The sequence below is a fragment of the Crassostrea angulata genome, chromosome 4 (assembly GCF_025612915.1).
Source record: "Crassostrea angulata isolate pt1a10 chromosome 4, ASM2561291v2, whole genome shotgun sequence".
Lineage (NCBI taxonomy): Eukaryota > Metazoa > Mollusca > Bivalvia > Ostreida > Ostreidae > Magallana > Magallana angulata.
The window spans coordinates 37,890,891-37,913,365 of record NC_069114.1 but is presented as its reverse complement, the minus strand read 5'-3'; the positions used below and the strand labels follow the sequence as shown (position 1 = coordinate 37,913,365).

Sequence of the window (22,475 nt, the reverse complement as noted above, 5' to 3'; positions counted from 1 at the left end):
GGAAAGAAGGTAAACAAATAAAATCATAGCTCTCGGTAATACTTAGCTTTTAAGACGCCAATAAGAAGAGTTCCAAAATGCCTAAAGGTATATATGGAAATATAATGGCATGCGCGGATCCAGAAAATTTTTCCAGGGGGGGGGGGATCCGAAGGATAATTGTGTTTGCCAGGGGGGGGGGGGGGGGTCCGAGGCATATTTTCGCGATAATTTTACTATGTAAATTTAATAAATTTTCATATTCCAGGGGGGGTCGGGACCCCCCCTCTAGATCCGCGCATGAATGGAATGTATTTGGACGGATAAAAGTTATTACAGAAAAGGATTTTTTTTTTTAGGCCTAAACGAGCCCGTTATCGACGATTTATTGAAGGTAGCAAAATCAAGGCAAATCACTGGCACTGGAATTTTTTGTTATTATATTGTATCTACACATACAATTATACATGTATATTTACAATAACTTCAGTGCCCCGCGTGAGGCAAATATACAAGTGTGAAGTAGAAATTTTGATGTTATTAATACAATAATAATTTTCTTTAAAATATCCCAAGACTCATTTAGAATATTGACTAAAAATTTGTCATCAATGATTATGTGGAATGACATCTGAGTTGAGGACACTGGCTGATGTATTTACCAAATGTGGCAATATGTATCATAGTGAGGCTTGTTAGTTAGTGGCAATTTGGGGAGTTTTTAGAAAGATGACAAGAACTCAAAAGAAAAAATTATTTATTTTATAGTACAATATTATAACAAATTGTATATTTTTAGAAGTATTTTAGCATGTTCATAAACGGGACATACACACAAGTTTTTTTTTCTACTATTTCTTTTTAAAATGGTTTACTTGTGCGTTTAAAAAGATTGACAAAAATTTGAATGTTGAAAGCCAAGATACAAGCAAGATACAGTGGTAGGAAATAATTCTTAGGTAAACAAAGCCGGAATCTTTCATTTGTCTACAAATTATGTAAAGTAGACAGATTACCATTTTTTTGACAAGATAGCTCGTGGCAGACAAGATGATCCAATGTGTTCATAAGTTCATATTATCAAATAACAAAAGAAAGAGATCTATTTATTGAAATTTATACAAAAACAATTTAACACATGATTAAACAATAACAAGACTTGAGGGTTCTGTTTACATAACAAAGAAATTCAAACTATATGTATGTATCTTGTCTATACACTATAACTCGATTTCTGTCTTCCAAATTTGAACATTACAAAAACCAAAATTAAACATTTTAGATATTAAGAATGGTAAATTAAAATTGATAATTTCGTGCTTAAATCGTGTGTAAGTTCCTTTGAATCATTAATAGAAGGCTCGCTGGCAAAAATCCAAACACCTAAATTAGTGTGTAATATATAAACACAATATATTGGTAGATCTGTACATAATGAAGTTAATAGAAGCATTCTATTTTTAACAATCACAAATAATTTCCAAAAACCTATTTATAATTGAGATTAAAGAAATGCACAAAAAAGTTGCTCGACGAATATAGATAAACCCACAGTATTGGAAACAATAAAAACTTAAACAAACACTTTATTTTCAAAAAAAAAAAAACAAATTTTCAAACGTTTACAAAACCCATTTTCTTGCTTTATAATATGTTTCCCGAGTTTTTAATTAATTGATTTTGTATAAATACTGGGATCACTTTTGTTAAAAGTTGCGTTCATCAAGCGAGCATGGTCAGGATTTGTTGTTTGATCACGTGATCGGGGATAATCTCCTGACCTGGTGATTGTTCTTTATTTCATTTTATGGCGCTTCTTTTACCTTGAACATGGATCGAATCAAGATTCAATTTGTCTTTTGAGGCCTTCGGTATAACAAATTATGTCTGTGTTCCCAAGGTGCGAGTAATTGAGACGTGTCATTGTTGGTTGTTCCACTGTTTTCTAGTGTTGTGCATATCACACGAAGTGCAAATTTTCTTAATTTGCAATCACTTTTGAATATTTTTAAGTCGGCATAGACGATTCGGGGTCCAATTTTGAACTGCAGAGTTTACAGTGTTGATCTAGAAAAATCCAATAAACAACAAGACATATAATACAATAAATGGGTTGAAGGGTGAAAATAGAAAAAAAAAAGAGATACAAGATAAAAAGGTAAATTTGACATTTAACCTAAAGAGCCAACTCTCTCAATTATGATTTCAACGTATTTACAAAGACTATTCAACATTGTTGTATTACTAATATTAAATAGTTGTTACAATTTGTAAACATTTTGTTGTGCGTAGAAATATAGAGGTATGCATTAAACTCTCTTATCTTTATACAATGTAAATATTATATCTGTACAATGAAATAAATTATGAAATTCGTCTCTTATCACATTACAGTAATATACTAGTATATTGTACATATGTATTCGCAATTTTTGTCACCGACGTTTCGTTAAAATCATAAAAGGAATATTTAAATGTAGATCATATAGAGCAAAAAGAGTAATGCAAATTGGTTTAAATCAATAGAAAGTATATATATCATATTATCATAGCGAGCGCAGCGAGGCGGCGCGAAGCGCCGCTCGCGTAGCGAGCTCCATAGACAACGTGTACGAACGGAGGAAATTCGAGTTGAAATCTGCACATTGTTCAAAGAAAATTTTGTGGACCCGCGTGAAAACGTTCTACTATCCCAGTGATCCTTTGCAGTGCATAGCAACATGGCGGAACAGGAAGCGTTTCTAAGGAAAATTCTTACCTGTAAATCGCATACATCATTTTCATTTAACAATAAAAAATCCGTTTAAAACCATTAAAGTTTTTTACGTAAGCATATGTGTTATATGCTTACGTAAAAAACTGTACCTATGACGTCATTTCCTTCCCCGAATTTGTCCGACAGTTTACGAAAACTGTCGAGCGCAAAAAGTTAACTATGACGTCACAGTGATCTCGCGTTTTGTATCCCCGCGATACATTTAGAGGTGGATCAAGCATCTGTACTGAATGTAACGTGTAGGAAGTACTCAGTATATAGGGAGTCACCGTTAATACTGATACTGCGCTCGCTATTAACGGTGACCCTTTGGCTGATTAGTTTTGTTTTGATGATTTTTTTTTTTTGCTCAGTAAATACACATGCAAGTTCCATGCTAAATTTATTGTCATATTGATCTAATCATTGTATACGTTAGGTAGGTGACAAAAATTATTAAAAAAGAAAAGTCTAATCGTTATTAGATCTACGTGTAGCCACGTCATTTTGTAATGAATAAATAAAAGAAAAAAATTAAACTGTAAAAATATCTACATGTATTTGTTATAGTTGCATATGTGGTCAAACCTTTCAATAATATTGGAGATCACACACTAAAAAGAGGGGGAGGGCACATATGTCTACAACGCTTATATAGCGTACAAAAATTAAAAAGATTAAAAACAAAATTGATGTCACACAGGAAAATAATTAAAACACCGGTAACAACAAGGAACAAAATGAGAAATAACACAGACACACAATTTATTGATTTTAATGATCATTATTAAAAGGTAAAGTAGAGATAAAAAATAAAAAAAACCGGCTTTGTGTTTATCAAAATATTTTAATAAGTCTGTTTAAGTAATATTTAGAGTACCCTTGAACGAGTGTATCTTCCGATACCGGTCGAGGGAGCGGAGCCCCCGAGACTGGTATCGGAAGATGCACGAGTTCAAAGGTTACTCTAAATGTTTTGTATCATTGCGTATTCAAATTATTGCATCAGTTTTAATAATAAAACTGTGATATCGGACCTCAATCTGGAAACCACGAGAACAAAATTCAGTTTGCAGACAGTTAATTATGGAGGACGGTATTCAGTTGCAAAACAAGGACATCAAACACTACTGCCTCAATGGTGAGTTAAACTTTGTAAATATTATTAAAGTATAAAATGTATATTTTTATAATGTGCATTTTTCCATGAGATGTTGGTTAAGGTTTCCCGTTATTAGGATTATGGAAATAGAGTAGCTGTATTTAAATTTTTTATATTTGTAAATACAGTATTCAACGTGACCATCGAATTCCTGTTGTGTTTTTTTTCAGCGGAGAGATGTTTGGCTGACTTTTACCTGGCATATATTGACGCCCTCGGACACAGGGGTCCATTTTACAGACGACCTTTGGCAAGTGGTATCAAGTACAGCGAGCAGGTTCTTGGGATAAACAAAATCAAGGGTCTGATGAAAGAGATATCCAGAAACGCTGGACTTGTCGGGAATTTTACAAATCATTCCGGTAAAAGGACTTGTGCTACCCAGCTGTATCAAGCGGGCGTCGACGAGCAAGATATCATGAGTAGAACCGGTCATAGGTCCGAATCCGCTGTTAGGAAGTACAAGCGTTCAAATTCCGTTCTTCAAGAAAGTGTTTCGAAAGTTTTGGATCCGCCCAAGAAGACGAAATGTGAGATTGCATTAACGCCCGAGATGGATCTAGATGTATCGCCATTATTAGGAAAACATTCCGACAACGACGAGAAAAGTGATTCCTCGAAGTCAGTCTTTAACAATTGTGTTTTTAATTTTAAGGCATAAAACAAATGCGTGTGAATTTTTAAAACTATGCATTTTTGGATCCTAATTTTGCACTCGGTTCAGTATCATGCTTAAAAAAAGTTTGTGTTTTTATACATGTATATGCAAGGAAACTTTTTTTTCATTATTTTGTCAATAAATCTTTTTTTGATTGTTTCACTTTATTTATAATCTGAATATGGTCTATCTGGATACACCACAGCTGTTAGAGCACAGCTAAACCATGGTGTATCAGAAATAAAAACACAAAGGTCATCAATGCAAAACCATCGCAGCAATGATACAACATTTTATTAATGCTCAGTGGTAGTTTTTTGTTTAAGTGTATAAGCCTAGGAAGGGACCATTGGAATAAAAGTTTGATATCTTCCGGTTCCTTGCGGTGGTAAAAGTTTTCGAGACAAAGCCAAATTTTTTTTGGTTTGGTTAAGTCCACGGGTTGCATTTAACAATGATGACATATGTGTGGCTCCTTCTGCGCTCGCCCCAACGGTCACACCGTAAAACATATTAATCAGGTTATATACATTTAACTGTAAAGCTGTAATGAGCTTGAATGAAGACACATTTTGAAAAATAATGCGTTGAAATCTGATCTGGTTTGTAACAATTTTGTTTTATTCAAACGAGTTCCGTTTTGATTGACATTACTATATAATATGAATAATTACTATAATGATAAAAATTACAAATTTGTTACAGTGTACTTACCGAATTTTCCTATGACTCTAAATTACAAAAGTGGACATAATATAAAGCACTTTTTATGTTCTTATTCGTTAACACTCAAACGAACATAAATAATTTATAAAATAAATAACAACACGTATATAGATGCAGAAGCGCTCTCAGAAGTGCAGTTATGCAGAAGCGCTCTCAGAAGTGCAGTTTAATTATTACATGTATACAATCACATAATTCAATTTTCTTGTGTTCTTTTTCTCTACAAAAACAAAACAACACATATTAGCAAAATATTTATATATATATTTTTCATAAAACCAAACATTTATGACTATCTTTGAGGGCGGGTGGGTGGGGAAACGTCTGCTTGCACTGAGAGAGAGCCTTCGAATGACTTAAAACTCAATTCTTTACCAAATCGTGCGTACCTTACGAGAATACCTGTAGAACAGGTTTTCTATAAATATAATAACCAATCAAATTGGTTAGTCTTCATAACAAACACCAGGTAAACACGTGTTCGATCGAAACACGTGTTGTAATACCTTCAATAAATACATTTATGTTCTTATTCGTTAACACTCAAACGAACATAAATAATTTATAAAATAAATAACAACACGTATATAGATGCAGAAGCGCTCTCAGAAGTGCAGTTCGACGATAAAGAAAGAAAAGACATTTGAATTATAACCCAAGTTGTTTGGTAACAGCAGTTTAACTTGTAAGTTTTCGTGCACATAACCATCTTTGGCATTTTCAGATTTCCAACGCCCGTGTTTTTTAAAAAGACGATCGCTGACACCTGCTGCGGCTGCAGCAGTTGCCCCACCCGTCCTCAAACTATGAACACCATATTTCTTTGAATCTAAGCCTAGACTGTCCAATGTAGACAACACTAATTCTCGTACTCTTGTATATGACAAAGGTTGTTTATTATTTCTAAGCTTGTATGAGTTATTTTTCTTGCAAAATGTAACTTGCCTAAAAATAAAGTCTTCCGACCTTTCATCAATGTCTGATAAAAGTAAATATCGGAGAAGCATAGATACAGGACAAGTAGAAGAATTCGTTTTAGATATACATAGAGAAGAACCTTGTTTGTAAACGTCTGTTTTGCTTTTTGTAATAAACAATGTTAGATGAGAGTCACTAAAAACTAATTGTGACCTTCTTATGTTTACAATTTCTGAAAAACGCAAAAACCCTGCATATCCTAAAAGAAAAATACAACAGGTTCGAAGGTCATATAGTGTTGCATCACTCTTCCCAAACTTTTCAACAACAGCAGACAATATATCTGATGAAATCGGTTCTTTCTTAACGACAGGGTGACTATGTTCTCTGATACAACCTTCTTTCACAAACTTAACAAAGGTGGAATCACAAGGATTAGGGAATCCAGCCATGTCATGAGCCCATGTGATTGCATGAGTAGCTTCTTCTATCTTCGAAGAGGAATCAAAAGTGTTTGCGAGATGAGCTAAATATAATGCGACATGTACATCGGAGGCTGGTAAATGATCGATGGTTGGTTTAAATGTTTTACACCACTTGGAAAAGTTTTTGAATGCGTACCTATATTTCTTTACTGTATTTTCGGCTTTTGATTTTAGGCAGTAATTCGGTAAGGACTCCGCAAGCTTCAAAAGAGATGTATCCTGAGCGCTGTCAAATAAAGACGTCCACCTGCCGACCGAAAATAATTCTGCAAAATGTACAAGACAAATAACCAGTTAAAAGAAACTGTTCAATCAAAATATCTTGAATATCAAGGTAATTCTAATTAATGCACATTAACTAAACAACTGCAATACAATTATGTACCTGAATCTTAAATAAAATAAAACAAACATCTGCAGTACAATTATGTACCAGGACCTTAAATTAGAATATATCAAACATCTGCAATACAAATATGTACCAGGGCCTTAAATTAGAATATATCAAACATCTGCAGTACAAATATGTACCAGGGCCTCAAACTATATATTTACATCAACGTCTGAAGTACCATTCTTAGAGTACCAGGTCCTGCTGTATATATACACGTCCTATGATATATGTATCATTATATCACAAAAACCTTGCATCAAGTCTTAAAGCCAATACTGGAGATACAAATCGGTTAGAACCAAAAACCGTGGATTTGTTCACTGAACTCTAAGATATCTGTGATATATTCATAAGTAGAATATTTATCTTTATAAATGTAAGGCCAAAAAGAAGCAGATCTCCATTTTGGTACAATCAGGGTTCCCACCGCTTTGCTATTAATGAGATATTTAATGGTTTTTGTCACTAAATAAATGGGCGGAACTAACCAATTGTTTTCTGTTCTCCAGTCTTGAGTAAATGAATTTACAGCTTCCGTAGCCGGATTCCAAAACAACGAATTAAATCTAGGCAAATTTTGTTTTTTGAATTAGCAAATCTGTCAACGGAATGTGGACCATGTAAAGAATCAATGAAACTGAAAAAATCTTGAGACACTCCCCAGTCTTCATAATCAACAAGTTTGCTTAAATAATCAGCTTTCTGATTTTTGTCTCTGGGGATCCACTGAATGTCGACTGAAATGTTGTGCTCCCTGCAAAACAAGAATATATTAAATGCTATTTCTTGTAAATCTGCTTTCATGCTGCCCGACTGCAAAATATTCACACAGTTCTGGTTATCTGTAAACCATTTGACGCATTTGTTAAATAACAGTTCGTTAAATGATATCAAGGCCAATTCTATGGCTTTCATTTCTCGCCATGTCGAACTTTTGCTCATTTCATTTTCATTCCACATTTGATGAAAACACTTTTCATCCACACCCACAGTAAATGCCCCAGCGCCTACAGCGCTAGCATCTGAATAAACTATCGTACTTTCTCTTTCCGTTACTGTTAGTTTTTTGTTATTGTATTTTCGAAAATGTATTAACCAGAACTTTAATTCGTTTATTGATTTTGTAGCAAACTTGAAATTCAGTGTATTATCCCATGACACTCTGAAAACTATTTCCATATAGCAGTATCTTGTCATTAGTCTACAAATATTACCAAAGACAGGTTGCAATGATATTATTTTCCCAGCAACTCTGGCCAGCGCCCTAGCTGAAACTTTTGGTAAATCTGAAAGAAACTGAACAATAGTAGACTCAACATCTTGAATTCTTCTTTCTGGAATGGAAATGCTAAATCTTACTGAATTCCATCTGATCCCTAACCATTCAATATCTTGAACTGGACTGAAAATAGATTTTTCTTGATTAATTAATAATCCAGCATCCTCTAGTGATGATTTGATAAAACTGGAAATTCTCTGACATTCCTCAAATGATTCTGCCATAGCTAGCCCGTCATCTAAATACAGAACAATTTTTATATTGTTAGATCTCCAATACTTAACCATAGCTCTTAGACACTTAGTAAATATATACGGGGCTGTAGACAAACCAAATGGAAGTACTGTAAAGCAATAGTATTCCCCTTTCCACTCAAAACCAAGGAATGTTTGACATTCCTTACAAATATCTATATGGTGGTAACCAGATTTAAGATCAAATTTGATACAGAAACAATTGTTCTCAAAATATTGTAAAGCCAGTTTGTGATCCTCAAACTTTATCTTTTCTTTTTTCAGAAAACCATTTAACATACTCAAATCTAAAATCAAACGCTTCTTTTCTCTGTTTTCTGCAACGCTCAATGGACTTACAACAAATGGTCTGAAAGGAACTTGTATGACGCAACCCGATTTTACTAAGTCTCCGATGCTTTCTGTAACAAAAGAAAAATTCTGTAAAGCTGACTTTTTATTTTTCAAATAAATCCTCGGTGGGTTAACTGCAAAAGGAATGTTATAACCAGTTTTGATCAATCTCAAGATATCTTCAAATGCGCCTATCTTTCTCCAAAATTCATAATGATTTTGTAAACTATTTTTTACACCTGTGCATGATTGATTTGATTCTATGATAGATAATAACTTGCAATGCTCATTCATTATCTCATTATTTGTTATTCGTTCGAACATATCTACTGATAATAAATACTTATCATCAAGATCACTTGGGATTTGAACTTGTGGAGATGTTGAGGGGACATCTGGTCTTCCAATGCCCAGTCTGGAAGCACCTGTAGCAGACGTCGCTGGGTTGTGGGGTACGTCTACTACCTGATCGAAAGGGCTGGTTGAACGAGTTCGAGGCACCAGCATTGGTCTGCAGAGTGTTGGGTCTGTTGTAGAGCAAGGGCAGACAACTGAGCAGCAGAACCGGCAGCAGCAGAGGGTACGGGTTTGAAGTACGGTTGGAAGCGTGACTTTTTCTGTTTACTGTTCCTGAGAGCTCTGTTCTCGGCACTCCTGATCTTTTTCTCGTCGTCCGAGTCGTCAGCGATATCATTGCATTGGTATTCCTGAACCGTTTTCCACCCTGCAGGTGACCCATCTGCCATCCTAATATACTTTTGTCTAGTTTTAAGTTTATCATTAATTCTTTTGACAACATTTTCATTGTATTTAGACAAATCTTTGAGTTTTTCAAGTTCATCTAATATTTCTTCATTGAACAAATATTGTACCTTATTCCCTTCGTACTTCAGTTTTCCAGCTATATTTTCTTTGAATTTCTTAGAAAGTTGCTGTGCTTAAGGTTTGTTATCTTCTTGTAACTTCTCCGTTAATTGTTGAAATTGTGTAGAAATGGCCGTAGAAAGCAGCTTAACTGCGTCGGTCAAAGCGAATGCGTTAGCCGTATTCTGTTCTGGAGGCCTATGAGCAGTATCTTCTTCCATTAATATATCTTCCTCGTGGTCTGTATTAGCCATAGGTAAATGCTAAGAAACGTCTGCTTGCACTGAGAGAGAGCCTTCGAATGACTTAAAACTCAATTCTTTACCAAATCGTGCGTACCTTACGAGAATACCTGTAGAACAGGTTTTCTATAAATATAATAACCAATCAAATTGGTTAGTCTTCATAACAAACACCAGGTAAACACGTGTTCGATCGAAACACGTGTTGTAATACCTTCAATAAATACATTTAGCACCGCCTACTCACGTGTTCATTGTTCAATGGTAAACTATGTGTTTTTGCATTTTATTTTCATCCTATTTACGATGATTATCACTATCTTTAGTCATCATATTATATTGGTTTTTCGTATTTTAAATGTTAAATGTGGTGGATCGAGGGCAGCATTGATAATATGAGTTAATATTGGACGACATATTGCCAAATACGAAACGGAGGGCAATATTTTGAGACACATAAATAATGTTGACCGAAAAAAAGTCAACTTTTTATTTGTTCCATGAAAATCAAAAGTAAAATTAGGAAATGGTTTGTGAACAAATCGCCGTCATGTACACTGTACACTGACGTCATAGATGACATTTCATCGATGTTTGTTTCGTACAGTGATAATGATGAAGAGCGATTACTAGTCATCTTGCGCCTTCTTTCAATCATTAAACATGTTTCATGTACATGAACAGTGTTGAAAACGTACTGAAAATTATGACAGGAAATGGAACGGTAGAGCTGTACATGTTTTCTTTTCTGATTCCCTTCTTTGTAAAGGTGTTTCAGTTTTCTTCAACACAAAATGTAACGTTGATATTCTTAATATACATAGGTCTAATGATGGTAGAACACTTCTTGTTAATCAATGCTAAAATAGACAACAACTTTCATACATTCATTAATATTTATGCACCCAATAAAGAGACAAACAGGTCTGCATGTTTTAGTTTTCCTAATGCGTTTATCTCTTAGTATTCTTAACAAGATAGAAAAATTTTAAGACTTTAATTGCAACATGAATAAAGTTAAAGACAAACCTCACAAAAAGTTGATCAAACTATTTAAAAATAAGCTAGACTTAGTTGATGTATGGCTTTATAAGAATCCTACTAAAATGGCTTGACATGGTGCTGAAAGCAATCCAACAATCAGGATAGACGACATCATTGTTGATAATGACTTTATTGATCGAGTTAAAATTATAATTGTTTTGAGACTTCCTGGTACTTATTATAAAAAAAACACGGTTAAGTTACCACATGTTTTTGAATCGAAATACAGTATTGGAAAGGGGAACAGAACTAAAAATTGAATGCATTACATCTTGAAAATGACGATTACACACAAGGGATGATTTATTTAAGAATATAGATGACTCGCTACATCCAATTCCAAAATGTGATACTTTTAAATTCAAAATAAATAGACTAAGTGTTCGTGATTAAAAATAACTGTTGACGAGACAAAAATATTGGATTTTTTCTCAACAACTAGTTTGGGATAAAAATATATATAAATAAATAATAATAAAACACTGTTTAAAAAACTGAATAGCATATATATCATATATAGCTGCATATTACTTTTTAAGGACGTTTTTAATATCAAAGGACAATTCAAAACATTTCAAGAATTATTCTCACCTCTGAAGGAGAAGTCTAATTGGATATGTGAATATCAAATATTAAAAACTGCTATATTAAAAAAAAAAATAACGTATTCATACGAAGCATATTTTATTCAAAATCGTGTACGTGAACAAGATAAAAAAACACTCGCTGTGGCATTCGACTCAATATTCAGGTATATCGACGACGTATTATCAATTAGAAACTGTTAATTCCATACTTACGTCGACTCGATATATCCCAGTGAACTTAATAAAATATACCACAGAGTCTGCGTTGTCTGTATCATATTTGGATATTTTACTGAAAAGGGACATTGATGCTAATCTAATAACAACACTTTATGATAAACTCAATGACTTAAATTTTTCAATGGTCAACTTTTCTTTCTTATGGGGCAATATACCTTCATCACCTGCATATGGAGTTTTTGTCTCTGAGCTCATTCAATACGCAAGGACATACATGTTAGTTCCCTACGTATGAACAGTTTTTAAGGCGAGGCAAGCTACTGACAAACAAGTTGATAAAACAGGACTTCCGACAGTCTCGATTTAAAAAGTCATCTTTTCGTAAGCTCTATGGTCGATACAACGAGACCTTGTCAAGTTGTCAGCAAAAACAATCTTCCATTGGGTCGCATGCTGACTGACGTTTTTTATACTTATTGTTTGACCATAATTAATTACCCAATTGTTCCATTTTCGTGATTGTTTGATTTCCTATGTTACTGTCTCACTTTTCTTTCATAAATCATAGATATTTTTAGCCGGGCTCTGCTGAAAGTAGAGTCCTGGCTGTAAGCAGGCAAATCGCCAATGTTACTATAAATAGCACAACTTCAAAAGTAAACAAAAAACCAAAAAGCGTCAAAGTTAAAGCTTCCGCTATACCAAATACTTCCACAAAGAGCCACGTTTGGTCAAAAGTGTTGGCATTTTGTTTCTTTTTTTTTATTCCGAGAGAATTGTCTATCTTTTTTAGTTTTCTTATCAATAACGTGTTTTAAAAACAAGATTATGCATTTTGGACACATACAATGCGCATGAATTTCCATGAACAACTTTGCTGCGCGATATCTTTGTTTATAGCCGCTTACAAAATTTGGTCGCTCTCTGACGATTTGCCGACATTAAAAGCATATAAGAGAGAGAGAGAGAGAGAGAGAGAGAGAGAGAGAGAGAGAGAGAGATATTTCAGTCTTTACTACACAATATGTATAAAGACACACCAAAAAGAGGCCGGCTTTTAGTACTTCAGTACTTTGATTTATATTTGGCTATTGTTGAGAAGACAGATACGAAATTTAATGTTGAAAAAATGGATTTTTATTTTTTTTTGTAATTTGCAAATTTTTATATTTATGAAGGTGAACACTTACAAGCTCTGTTAAATATAGAACTTATTAATCATAAGCTTATTTTAATTTTATCTAATGTACCTGATGATGCTTATACATTTAATCTAATAGACCCCCCCCCCCCAGGTCGCGTATCCTTTTACCAGAAAGATAAGCCTTTTGATAAGTTTTGAGACTTTTACGGTGCTCCATATATTTCTGCATGGAACAGCTGCTGGTTGGTAAGTTTGAAAGTAGCGATATCTTCAACGGCGAAACGCTTCATCATTTATATAGGTTACTTGTATATATATAATTTGCATAATTGCTAACAGATTCAGCGATTTCATTGTAGATAAAAAATCAACCTAAACATGATCTTAAGATACAATATGAATATATCTATGATTCACTTTCTCTTTCTTTTCATGGAAGCAGGTTTTTTCTACGGCAGCAAATATTGTCAATGTGCTTTTATTAAGTTCCATCTATTCTTTCAAAACTACAAGAGATACAAGGATTATAAACATATTGAGATATAGAGAAACAGTCTGGATGAACAAAGCTAGATCATTATGTTTGTGGAGAACAGAAAATCATTTTAGCTAGGCTAAATTTCATTAAATTTTGGTGATTCATTCGAGATATGGAGGTAGCAACATTGCAGAAAAGTACATAACCCGCGTTAGTACTAAATTGATTATGAAAAGTTAGTAAAATTCACAAAATTACTGTTAATGAACATAGTTCATTATAGCTAAAAGAAACAGCCCAAATTGTCTCCTGTGAGACTGACATCGTCATGATTATTTCGTGCAGTCCGTGATTTTTCTTAGGTCGCTGTAGGTTTCGATCGATAAACAGGGCGTGTCAATTTCAGCCCTGTCACTTTCTTGTCAGTTTCAGCCGCTGTAGATTTCGACCAATCGATCAATAGGGCGTGTAGATTTCAGTCTGGCTGTTTCTATAGAGCTATGAATTAACTATAAGTTTTGTAAGATACTTGGTCGATGTAAATACGAATAAATACAAAGATGTTTAAAAAAGAGACTAGACAATACATTACAGAACATTAGAATATTGGTGAAAAACAACAAGACGACTCAAGCTTTGTTTACAAAACAAAGAATTTTAAAGTCTGTATATTGCTTGTAAATTAATATTTGACCTTTAAGTTTTGACGAAGCATTGAAAAAAAAACCACTTATTAACAATTCTAGACATTAAAAATAGAAAAATAAAATTTGAAAATTTTGAGCTCAAATCGTATGCAGGTCCTTTTATATAAAACAATACAATGCTTTCTTTGGTGATTCATAGGGTTATGAAGGTATATAGCAAGCATTGTTGGTAGAAATACATTATTCGCTCACGCGGGTTTATTACCTAGCCAGAGAATTACTCAAAACTGTAAAGTAAGTGATATCAATTGTTTCTCTTAAAACAATGTTATCCTTCTAGAATTTACAGCTCATTTTACATGACACACTGGGTTTATAAAGAAATTGAAAACGAAAAAACACAAATAATATAATTTTAAGAAAATACAAATGTACGTCTCTATCTTTCTATTAATACTGCTAAAACTATATGTGTTGTATGCGACAGGTAAAACGTTGTTTCTTTTATAATCATGATCGTAGCTTGATTTCATAGTTGTAGCTTTGTGCTTTTCGAAGGTGTTGCAAAATTTATTTCATTGTTATGTGACGATTTTAATGGGAAAAAAATCAAAGATTTTTAGTTTTTAGCTCACCTGAGCTGAAAGCTCAAGTGAGCTATTCTGATCACATTTTGTCTGTCGTCTGTCTGTCCGTCCGTCCGTCCGTCCAAACTTGGCACAAATCATCCTGAGGCAAAGGGGATTCAAAGTTGTGAAAATTAAGGGCCACACCCATTTTCAAGGGGAGATAATTAGAAATTAATGAAAATTTCAAGAATGTTTCAAAAATCTTCTTCTCAAGAACCAGAAAGCCAGGAAAGCTGAAACTTGTGTGGAAGCATCCTCAGGTAGTGTAGATTCAAAGTTGTGAAATTCATGACCCCTGGGGATAGGGTGGGGCCACAATGGGGAGTCGAAGTTTTACATAGGAATATATAGAGTAAATCTTTAAAAATCTTCTTCTCAAAAACTAATCAGCCAGGAAAGCTGAAACTTGTGTGGAAGCATCCTCAGGTAGTGTAGATTCAAATTTGTGAAATTCATGACCCCTGGGTGTAGGATGGGGCCCCAATGTGTGGTCGAAGTTTTACATAGGAAATTTATATATAGAGTAAATCTTTAAAAATCTTCTTCTCAGAAACTAGTCAGCCAGGAAAGCTGAAACTTGTGTGGAAGCATCCTCAGGTAATGTAGATTCAAAGTTGTGAAAATCATGACCCCTGGGTGTAGGATGGGGCCACAATTGGGGGGGGGTCGAAGTTTTACATAGGAATATAAAGAGTAAATCTTTAAAAATCTTCTCCTCAAAAACTAATCAGCCAGGAAAGCTGAAACTTGTGTGGAAGCATCCTCATGTAGTGTAGATTAAAAGTTGTGAAATTCATGACCCCCGGGGGTAGGGTGGGGCCACAGTGGGGAGTCGAAATTTTACATAGGAATATATAGAGTAAATCTTTAAAAATCTTCTTCTCAGAAACTAATCAGCCAGGAAAGCTGAAACTTGTGTGGAAGCATCCTCAGGTAGTGTAGATTCAAAGTTGTGAAATTTATGACTCCTGGGTGTAGGATGGGGCCACAATGGAGGGTCGAAGGTTTACATAGGAATATATAGAGTAAATCTTAAAAAAATCTTCTTCTCAGAAACTAATCAGCCAGGAAAGCTGAAACTTGTGTGGAAGCATCCTCAGGTAATGTAGATTCAAAGTTGTGAAAATCATGACCCCTGGGTGTAGGGTGGGGCCACAATGGGGGGGGGGGTCAAAGTTTTACATAGGAATATATAGAGTAAATCTTTAAAAATCTTCTTCTCAAAAACTAATCAGCCAGGAAAGCTGAAACTTGTGTGGAAGCATCCTCAGGTAGTGTAGATTCAAAGTTGTGAAATTAATGACCCCCGGGGGTAAGGTGGGGCCACAATGGGGGGTCGAAGTTTTACATAGGAATATATAGAGTAAATCTTTTAAAATCTTCTTCTCAGAAACTAATCAGCCAGGAAAGCTGAAACTTGTGTGGAAGCATCCTCATGTAGTGTAGATTAAAAGTTGTGAAATTCATGACCCCCGGGGGTAGGGTGGGGCCACAATGGGGAGTCGAAATTTTACATAGGAATATATAGAGTAAATCTTTAAAAATCTTCTTCTCAGAAACTAATCAGCCAGGAAAGCTGAAACTTGTGTGGAAGCATCCTCAGGTAGTGTAGATTCAAAGTTGTGAAATTCATGACTCCTGGGTGTAGGATGGGGCCACAATGGAGGGTCGAAGGTTTACATAGGAATATATAGAGTAAATCTTAAAAAAATCTTCTTCTCAGAAACTAATCAGCCAGGAAAGCTGAAACTTGTGTGGAAGCATCCTCAGGTAATGTAGATTCAAAGTTGTGAAAATCATGACCCCTGGGTGTAGGGTGGGGCCACAATGGGGGGGGGGGGGGTCAAAGTTTTACATAGGAATATATAGAGTAAATCTTTAAAAATCTTCTTCTCAAAAACTAATCAGCCAGGAAAGCTGAAACTTGTGTGGAAGCATCCTCAGGTAGTGTAGATTCAAAGTTGTGAAATTAATGACCCCCGGGGGTAGGGTGGGGCCACAATTGGGGGGCAAAGTTTTACATAGGAATATATAGAGTAAATCTTTAAAAATCTTCTTCTCAGAAACTAATCAGCCAGGAAAGCTGAAACTTGTGTGGAAGCATCCCCAGGAAGTGTAGATTCAAAGTTGTGAAAATCATGACCCCCGGGGTAGGGTGGGGCCACAATTGGGGGTCGAAGTTTTACATACGAATATATAGAGTAAATCTTTTAAAATCTTCTTCTCAGAAACTAATCAGCCAGGAAAGCTGAAACTTGTGTGGAAGCATCCTCAGGTAATGTTGATTCAAAGTTGTGAAAATCATGACCCCTGGGTGTAGGGTGGGGCCACAATGGGGGGGGGGGGTCAAAGTTTTACATAGGAATATAAAGAGTAAATCTTTAAAAATCTTCTTCTCAAAAACTAATCAGCCAGGAAAGCTGAAACTTGTGTGGAAGCATCCTCAGGTAGTGTAGATTCACAGCTGTGAAATTAATGACCCCCGGGGGTAGGGTGGGGCCACAATTGGGGGCAAAGTTTTACATAGGAATATATAGAGTAAATCTTTAAAAATCTTCTTCTCAGAAACTAATCAGCCAGGAAAGCTGAAACTTGTGTGGAAGCATCCTCAGGTAGTGTAGATTGAAAGTTGTGAAATTCATGACTCCTGGGTGTAGGATGGGGCCACAATGGAGGGTCGAAGGTTTACATAGGAATATATAGAGTAAATCTTAAAAAAATCTTCTTCTCAGAAACTAATCAGCCAGGAAAGCTGAAACTTGTGTGGAAGCATCCTCAGGTAATGTAGATTCAAAGTTGTGAAATTAATGACCCCTGGGTGTAGGGTGGGGCCACAATGGGGGGGGGTCAAAGTTTTACATAGGAATATATAGAGTAAATCTTTAAAAATCTTCTTCTCAAAAACTAATCAGCCAGGAAAGCTGAAACTTGTGTGGAAGCATCCTCAGGTAGTGTAGATTCAAAGTTGTGAAATTAATGACCCCCGGGGGTAAGGTGGGGCCACAATGGGGGGTCGAAGTTTTACATAGGAATATATAGAGTAAATCTTTTAAAATCTTCTTCTCAGAAACTAATAAGCCAGGAAAGCTGAAACTTGTGTGGAAGCATCCTCAGGTAGTGTAGATTCAAAGTTGTGAAAATCATGACCCCTGGATGTAGGGTGGGGCCCCAATGTGTGGTCGAAGTTTTACATAGGAATTTATATATAGAGTAAATCTTTAAAAATCTTCTTCTCAGAAACTAATCAGCCAGGAAAGCTGAAACTTGTGTGGAAGCATCCTCAGGTAGTGTAGATTGAAAGTTGTGAAAATCATGATCCCTTGGGGTAGGGTGAGGCCACATTGGGGGTGGGGGGAGGGTGTTTAAGTTTTACATAGGAATATATAGAGTAAATCTTTAAAAATCTTCTTCTCAGAAACTAATCAGCCAGATAATTCTTTATAATTGTTAAGACTTTGGCTCTAGGACAATTCTTCGGCCTCACAGGAAGGTTCAGAGTTTGATGTAGCTTTATATCCCATATATAAACAATTGTTAAGGATCTTTTTGAGAACTGCAATACTCAACATGTGATATGACTCTAAAATCATCTTGTTAGAAAAGGAACTAATGATTATAAACATAAGAATATGCAGGGGTAAAAATGGATTTTATTTATACAGGATCTACATGTATTATTATACATTGTCCAGATTGTTTGTATTATGAGTCCATTAAGCTGATTTTATCATACCTATTGTTCCTCAGGTGAGCGATGTGGCCCATGGGCCTCTTGTTTAACATTCAATCACTGTCTTGAATAATTATGAATGTATACAGAAGGTGTTGTCAACCTGCTGAATTTTACTCGAGTTATTATAATAAATTATAATATTTTTTGAAAGAGTAATTACATGAAGTTGATTTTTTAGGAGTGTAAAGTCGTACATGGGTTTTTTTTTTTGACTGACATGCAAGTTATTCTTATATAATTTTCTATTATAGGATCAAGAATATCCTGCTGCTTCTCTTGGACACGCATCGCTTTTTTCTTATTGAAGGTTTTTGCCATACCCAAAAATATGGAGGAATTCATTCACCAATTGATGAATGTGAATACACACATTTTGTATTGGATACTAACTATAGGTCTCACCTCACTTATGATAATTCCCATTGTCATATGTTTATGCAAAACAAAAAAACAGGACAGAAAAACAAAATCTTTCAATAGGTAAGTGTACAGTACGTTTGAAGACTGTTATTCACAACTTTTTTCATTTCAGCTAATTTTTTGTAATGTGTCTGAGGAAAACAGCATTACTTTTTTTCAGATGATTTTTTTGCCATATTCAATAACTCTTAATGAATTTATTTAAAGGTCAAGTTTCTTAATGAATTTATTTAAAGGTCAAGTTTGGATCAAAACTCAGAAAATATTGGTTCAAATTGCAACATCTGGAGATTTCCCGTTTTTGAAATTGGATCAAATGACAATGACGTCGACGAATTCTTCCAAACGAAAAAAATCAATTTTGACAACTCTTTTTGGGAAGAGAGCTGTGAAGTCATCGATATAGTTATGAAAGATGTAGTAAGGCAAATGAAAATGTCAGCTTCGAGGCGTTTTCCCGGTCTTGTTTTAGAAGATAATTTAATCAAACAAGGAAGTTCTCGGGAAGGATTAAAGGTATGCGATCCATTTGAATTTGACTACATCCTACCATTTAGTATTGAAGGGTTAACGCTTACTAAAACTGCCATCTATGACTGTTACATGAATAAAGTACCTGGACTTTTCAAATATAAGATACAAAATTCATGTTGTAAAATACCATCTTGGATGGAAAAATACACTGGGATTGATCATTCAATGTATGGAAGAGAAAGATTTATTAACACAAGGAACTTTCAAAGAGAAGTATTGACCTCTCTTGTAGATAGCGCTGTATCAGGACTTACGTGTATCAACAAAAATACACAACTGACCCATTCAAAGTACAATAAGTATTCAATTTATCGAAGTGTTGACCCCCCTACTCTAAAGTTAACAATACAGGTCGATAAACTGTTCGGATTACATGGGCTCAAAGGCATAGTTCAGTCGGAGTCCAAAACTCTAAGTAAAGATAAGATAACCATCGATATAGATCTTGTCCCAGCCATGGTTTTAGCTTACGATGTTATTCCAGACCCCTACACAGTTAACAACTTTCACCAAAGTCTGAAAATCTATCCAAAAGGATGGTGTCGAAAATTAGTACGCATCTTCTCTTCCTCTGAAGTATCCGATACAACTGAACAGGATGCTAGAATGATGTACTGTTTAAGGTACGGTGTTATGAAATGGGTAAATAAAAAGAATCCAGCAATACGTGATGTCGAAAAGGATATTTTATGGCGAGAATCTACATGTGGCTACGAGAAGCATATATTTGATACAGCTCGGAGAAGCCAAAGTCAGAGATACATTATGACAGCATGCAGATTGCTCAAAGGAGCACTGAGCAAATTTCCATCAGATTCCACGGAACAACTTGGCAGCGTACTGAAGTCTTATCACCTAAAACACATCACTTTATATTGTATCTTGTTTTTGACTATACCGCGTGAGGAAAACAAACTATCCAGTGTGAGGGAGGCACTTGGGTACTTTGTAAAATATCTCGAACTATCTCTCAACGCAGAGAACCTGCCACATTTCTTCTATGGTAATCCTTGGCTTGGGCTTGTGTTGCCAGGTAGCCCTTTTGAAGGAGAGAAGGCAAAATATAACCTCCTCGCTACAAAGGACCCAGAAACTTTGCGCCAAGCTCGTTACAGCCTGTCTCGATTCTTGCAGACATTAGAGGGATTGTATTATGAAGACTGGTGGCTAGATAGCGAGAAAATCAAGCGTTTTGAAGATTTGTTGGAGTAGCATCAGAAAGACTGAATATTGAACATCTAAACAGTATGAAATTATAGAGCGGAATATGTAGTATACACAGCCTTTAGTTGTTAAAATAATATTTCCAATCGGACCTCTTCTGCATTGTCGTAAATTATACTTATAGATAGAATTTCATCATCTAACTTTGGAAGCGAACAACTTCCACCCTTTCCCATAGAAATCCGTATCATGAAGTCAATATTCCTGGAAGTCATTTTAAAATCAAAGGAGAACTTTTAAATAAAGAACCAGGTTAATACTAAGGCGGAAAACTATAGGATCGTTGAAATTCGTTCGAAATTAAGGGAGATAAAAAGTAATTTATGAAGATAAGGTGGTATGTCTTCCAGAGAACCAAGAAGTCGCCTATTTCAAGAGTGTTATATAGTTATTTTTAATTTTATTTTTATTCTAATATTTTTGGGAAGAAATAAAACATACATACTATGCCTCTCTATTAAAAAGTATCGAGCAAGGCACACTGCTATTTTCACAGAGGAATGCTATTATCTCGTTAATTCATAAAAAGGATGATTAAGATCGTTTGAAAAATTATAGACCTATAAGTCTTACAAATGTTGACTACAAAATATTTACACAAGTTCTGGCTAATCGTTTACAAAAAGTTGCAAACAGAGTTATCGGCCGTTATTAAAGTGCATATATAAAATGAAGATATATTGGCGAAAATGCGCGCTTTATATTAGACATATTTGAGTATTACATGGATAATAATTTAGATGGCATTTTGCTCTTCCTTGATTTTGTGAAAGCGTTTGACTCTGTAGAGTATAATTTTATGTTTAAAACATTATGTAACCGAGCAGAAAGGAGGCAGATGGTGATTTCAGTCGATTTATTAAGTAGATAAATAAAGCATTGACCTATAAACAAAGAAATAATACATTAGACATAAAATAGAGTTTTACATGTACATTTAATATGTTTAGTTTCTGAAATCTTTGACGATAAGCTACCGTTACTCCAGTATTCATTTATAATATAAAAACATGTTTTGCAACAATTTAACATTTGAACTTACAAACAAGTTTTAGAAATTACTATGACAAGTTTAACTGCAAAAATACGCTAAAGTATAAACTTTGTAATTAAATTAAAATGCCCAAATCACTAACATGGTAGTAAAGAAATATATAAGTAAATATAATATTAACATACCACAAGATGCAGCAGATACACGCTGGATTGACTGACGATGTTGAAAATGAAATACTGCCTAATTTTACTTAGTTTGGACGGTTACTTATATCAAATAGAGAATTAAATTTATTGGATAATGAAAATAAGAAAGACCAATGAAATTAGAGAACCAATGAAAAACGAAAGACTTTACTCAGCCAACTCAATCCAGTTGCGCAGTGTAACTGGCGGTTATTTAAAATTTAAGACTGTGTTTAACAAATACGGATAATAAAATAGATAAAACGAATAAATACATATAGAAATATGTTTGATACTATCACATACTCCCCCGGAAAATTGTTAATCTGTCCTCAGATTATAAATGCATCATTCTAATAAATAATAAATACATATAGAAACCACAAAATAAATAAAGCACAAAATTGATCATCACAAAAGTTCATTTAATCAAATGCATGAAAAATATGACCACGCGCTAGAACACGGGCTTCAACTCCAGTCTGTTCACATTTTTAATTACGGAATCACTGGTTTCTAACTTTACACTATACACTGACGGATATGGTTTCCCGACAATGACGTACACTTCCGTTCGCCACTCATCCTGAATCTTGTCGCGTCCTTTGATTCCCCTGTTGCGTA

General features: G+C 34.7%; 2 protein-coding genes, 1 long non-coding RNA gene and 1 pseudogene across 3 annotated transcripts; 2 read left to right on the top strand and 2 right to left on the bottom strand.

Annotated features, from left to right (window-relative positions):
* Window positions 1–3,770: 3,770 nt before the first annotated feature.
* On the top strand, window positions 3,771–4,834 carry LOC128181731 (uncharacterized). The gene is made up of 2 exons (XM_052850243.1): window positions 3,771–3,875; window positions 4,067–4,834. The coding sequence occupies exons 1-2, from the start codon at window positions 3,821–3,823 to the stop codon at window positions 4,555–4,557; spliced, it is 546 nt and encodes a 181-aa protein (XP_052706203.1). The 5' UTR covers window positions 3,771–3,820; the 3' UTR covers window positions 4,558–4,834.
* Window positions 4,835–5,428: 594 nt separating this feature from the next.
* Window positions 5,429–7,908, bottom strand: LOC128179419 (uncharacterized). The gene is made up of 2 exons (XR_008243080.1): window positions 6,820–7,908; window positions 5,429–5,500 (listed from the first exon to the last, which is right to left on the bottom strand). It is a non-coding gene; the product is annotated as an uncharacterized LOC128179419 (long non-coding RNA).
* Window positions 7,909–9,295: 1,387 nt separating this feature from the next.
* On the bottom strand, window positions 9,296–9,900 carry LOC128179417 (uncharacterized; annotated as a pseudogene).
* An 8,847-nt stretch (window positions 9,901–18,747) lies between these two features.
* Window positions 18,748–20,760, top strand: LOC128181497 (uncharacterized). The gene is made up of 2 exons (XM_052849918.1): window positions 18,748–18,971; window positions 19,148–20,760. The coding sequence occupies exons 1-2, from the start codon at window positions 18,820–18,822 to the stop codon at window positions 20,655–20,657; spliced, it is 1,662 nt and encodes a 553-aa protein (XP_052705878.1). The 5' UTR covers window positions 18,748–18,819; the 3' UTR covers window positions 20,658–20,760.
* Window positions 20,761–22,475: the final 1,715 nt, after the last annotated feature.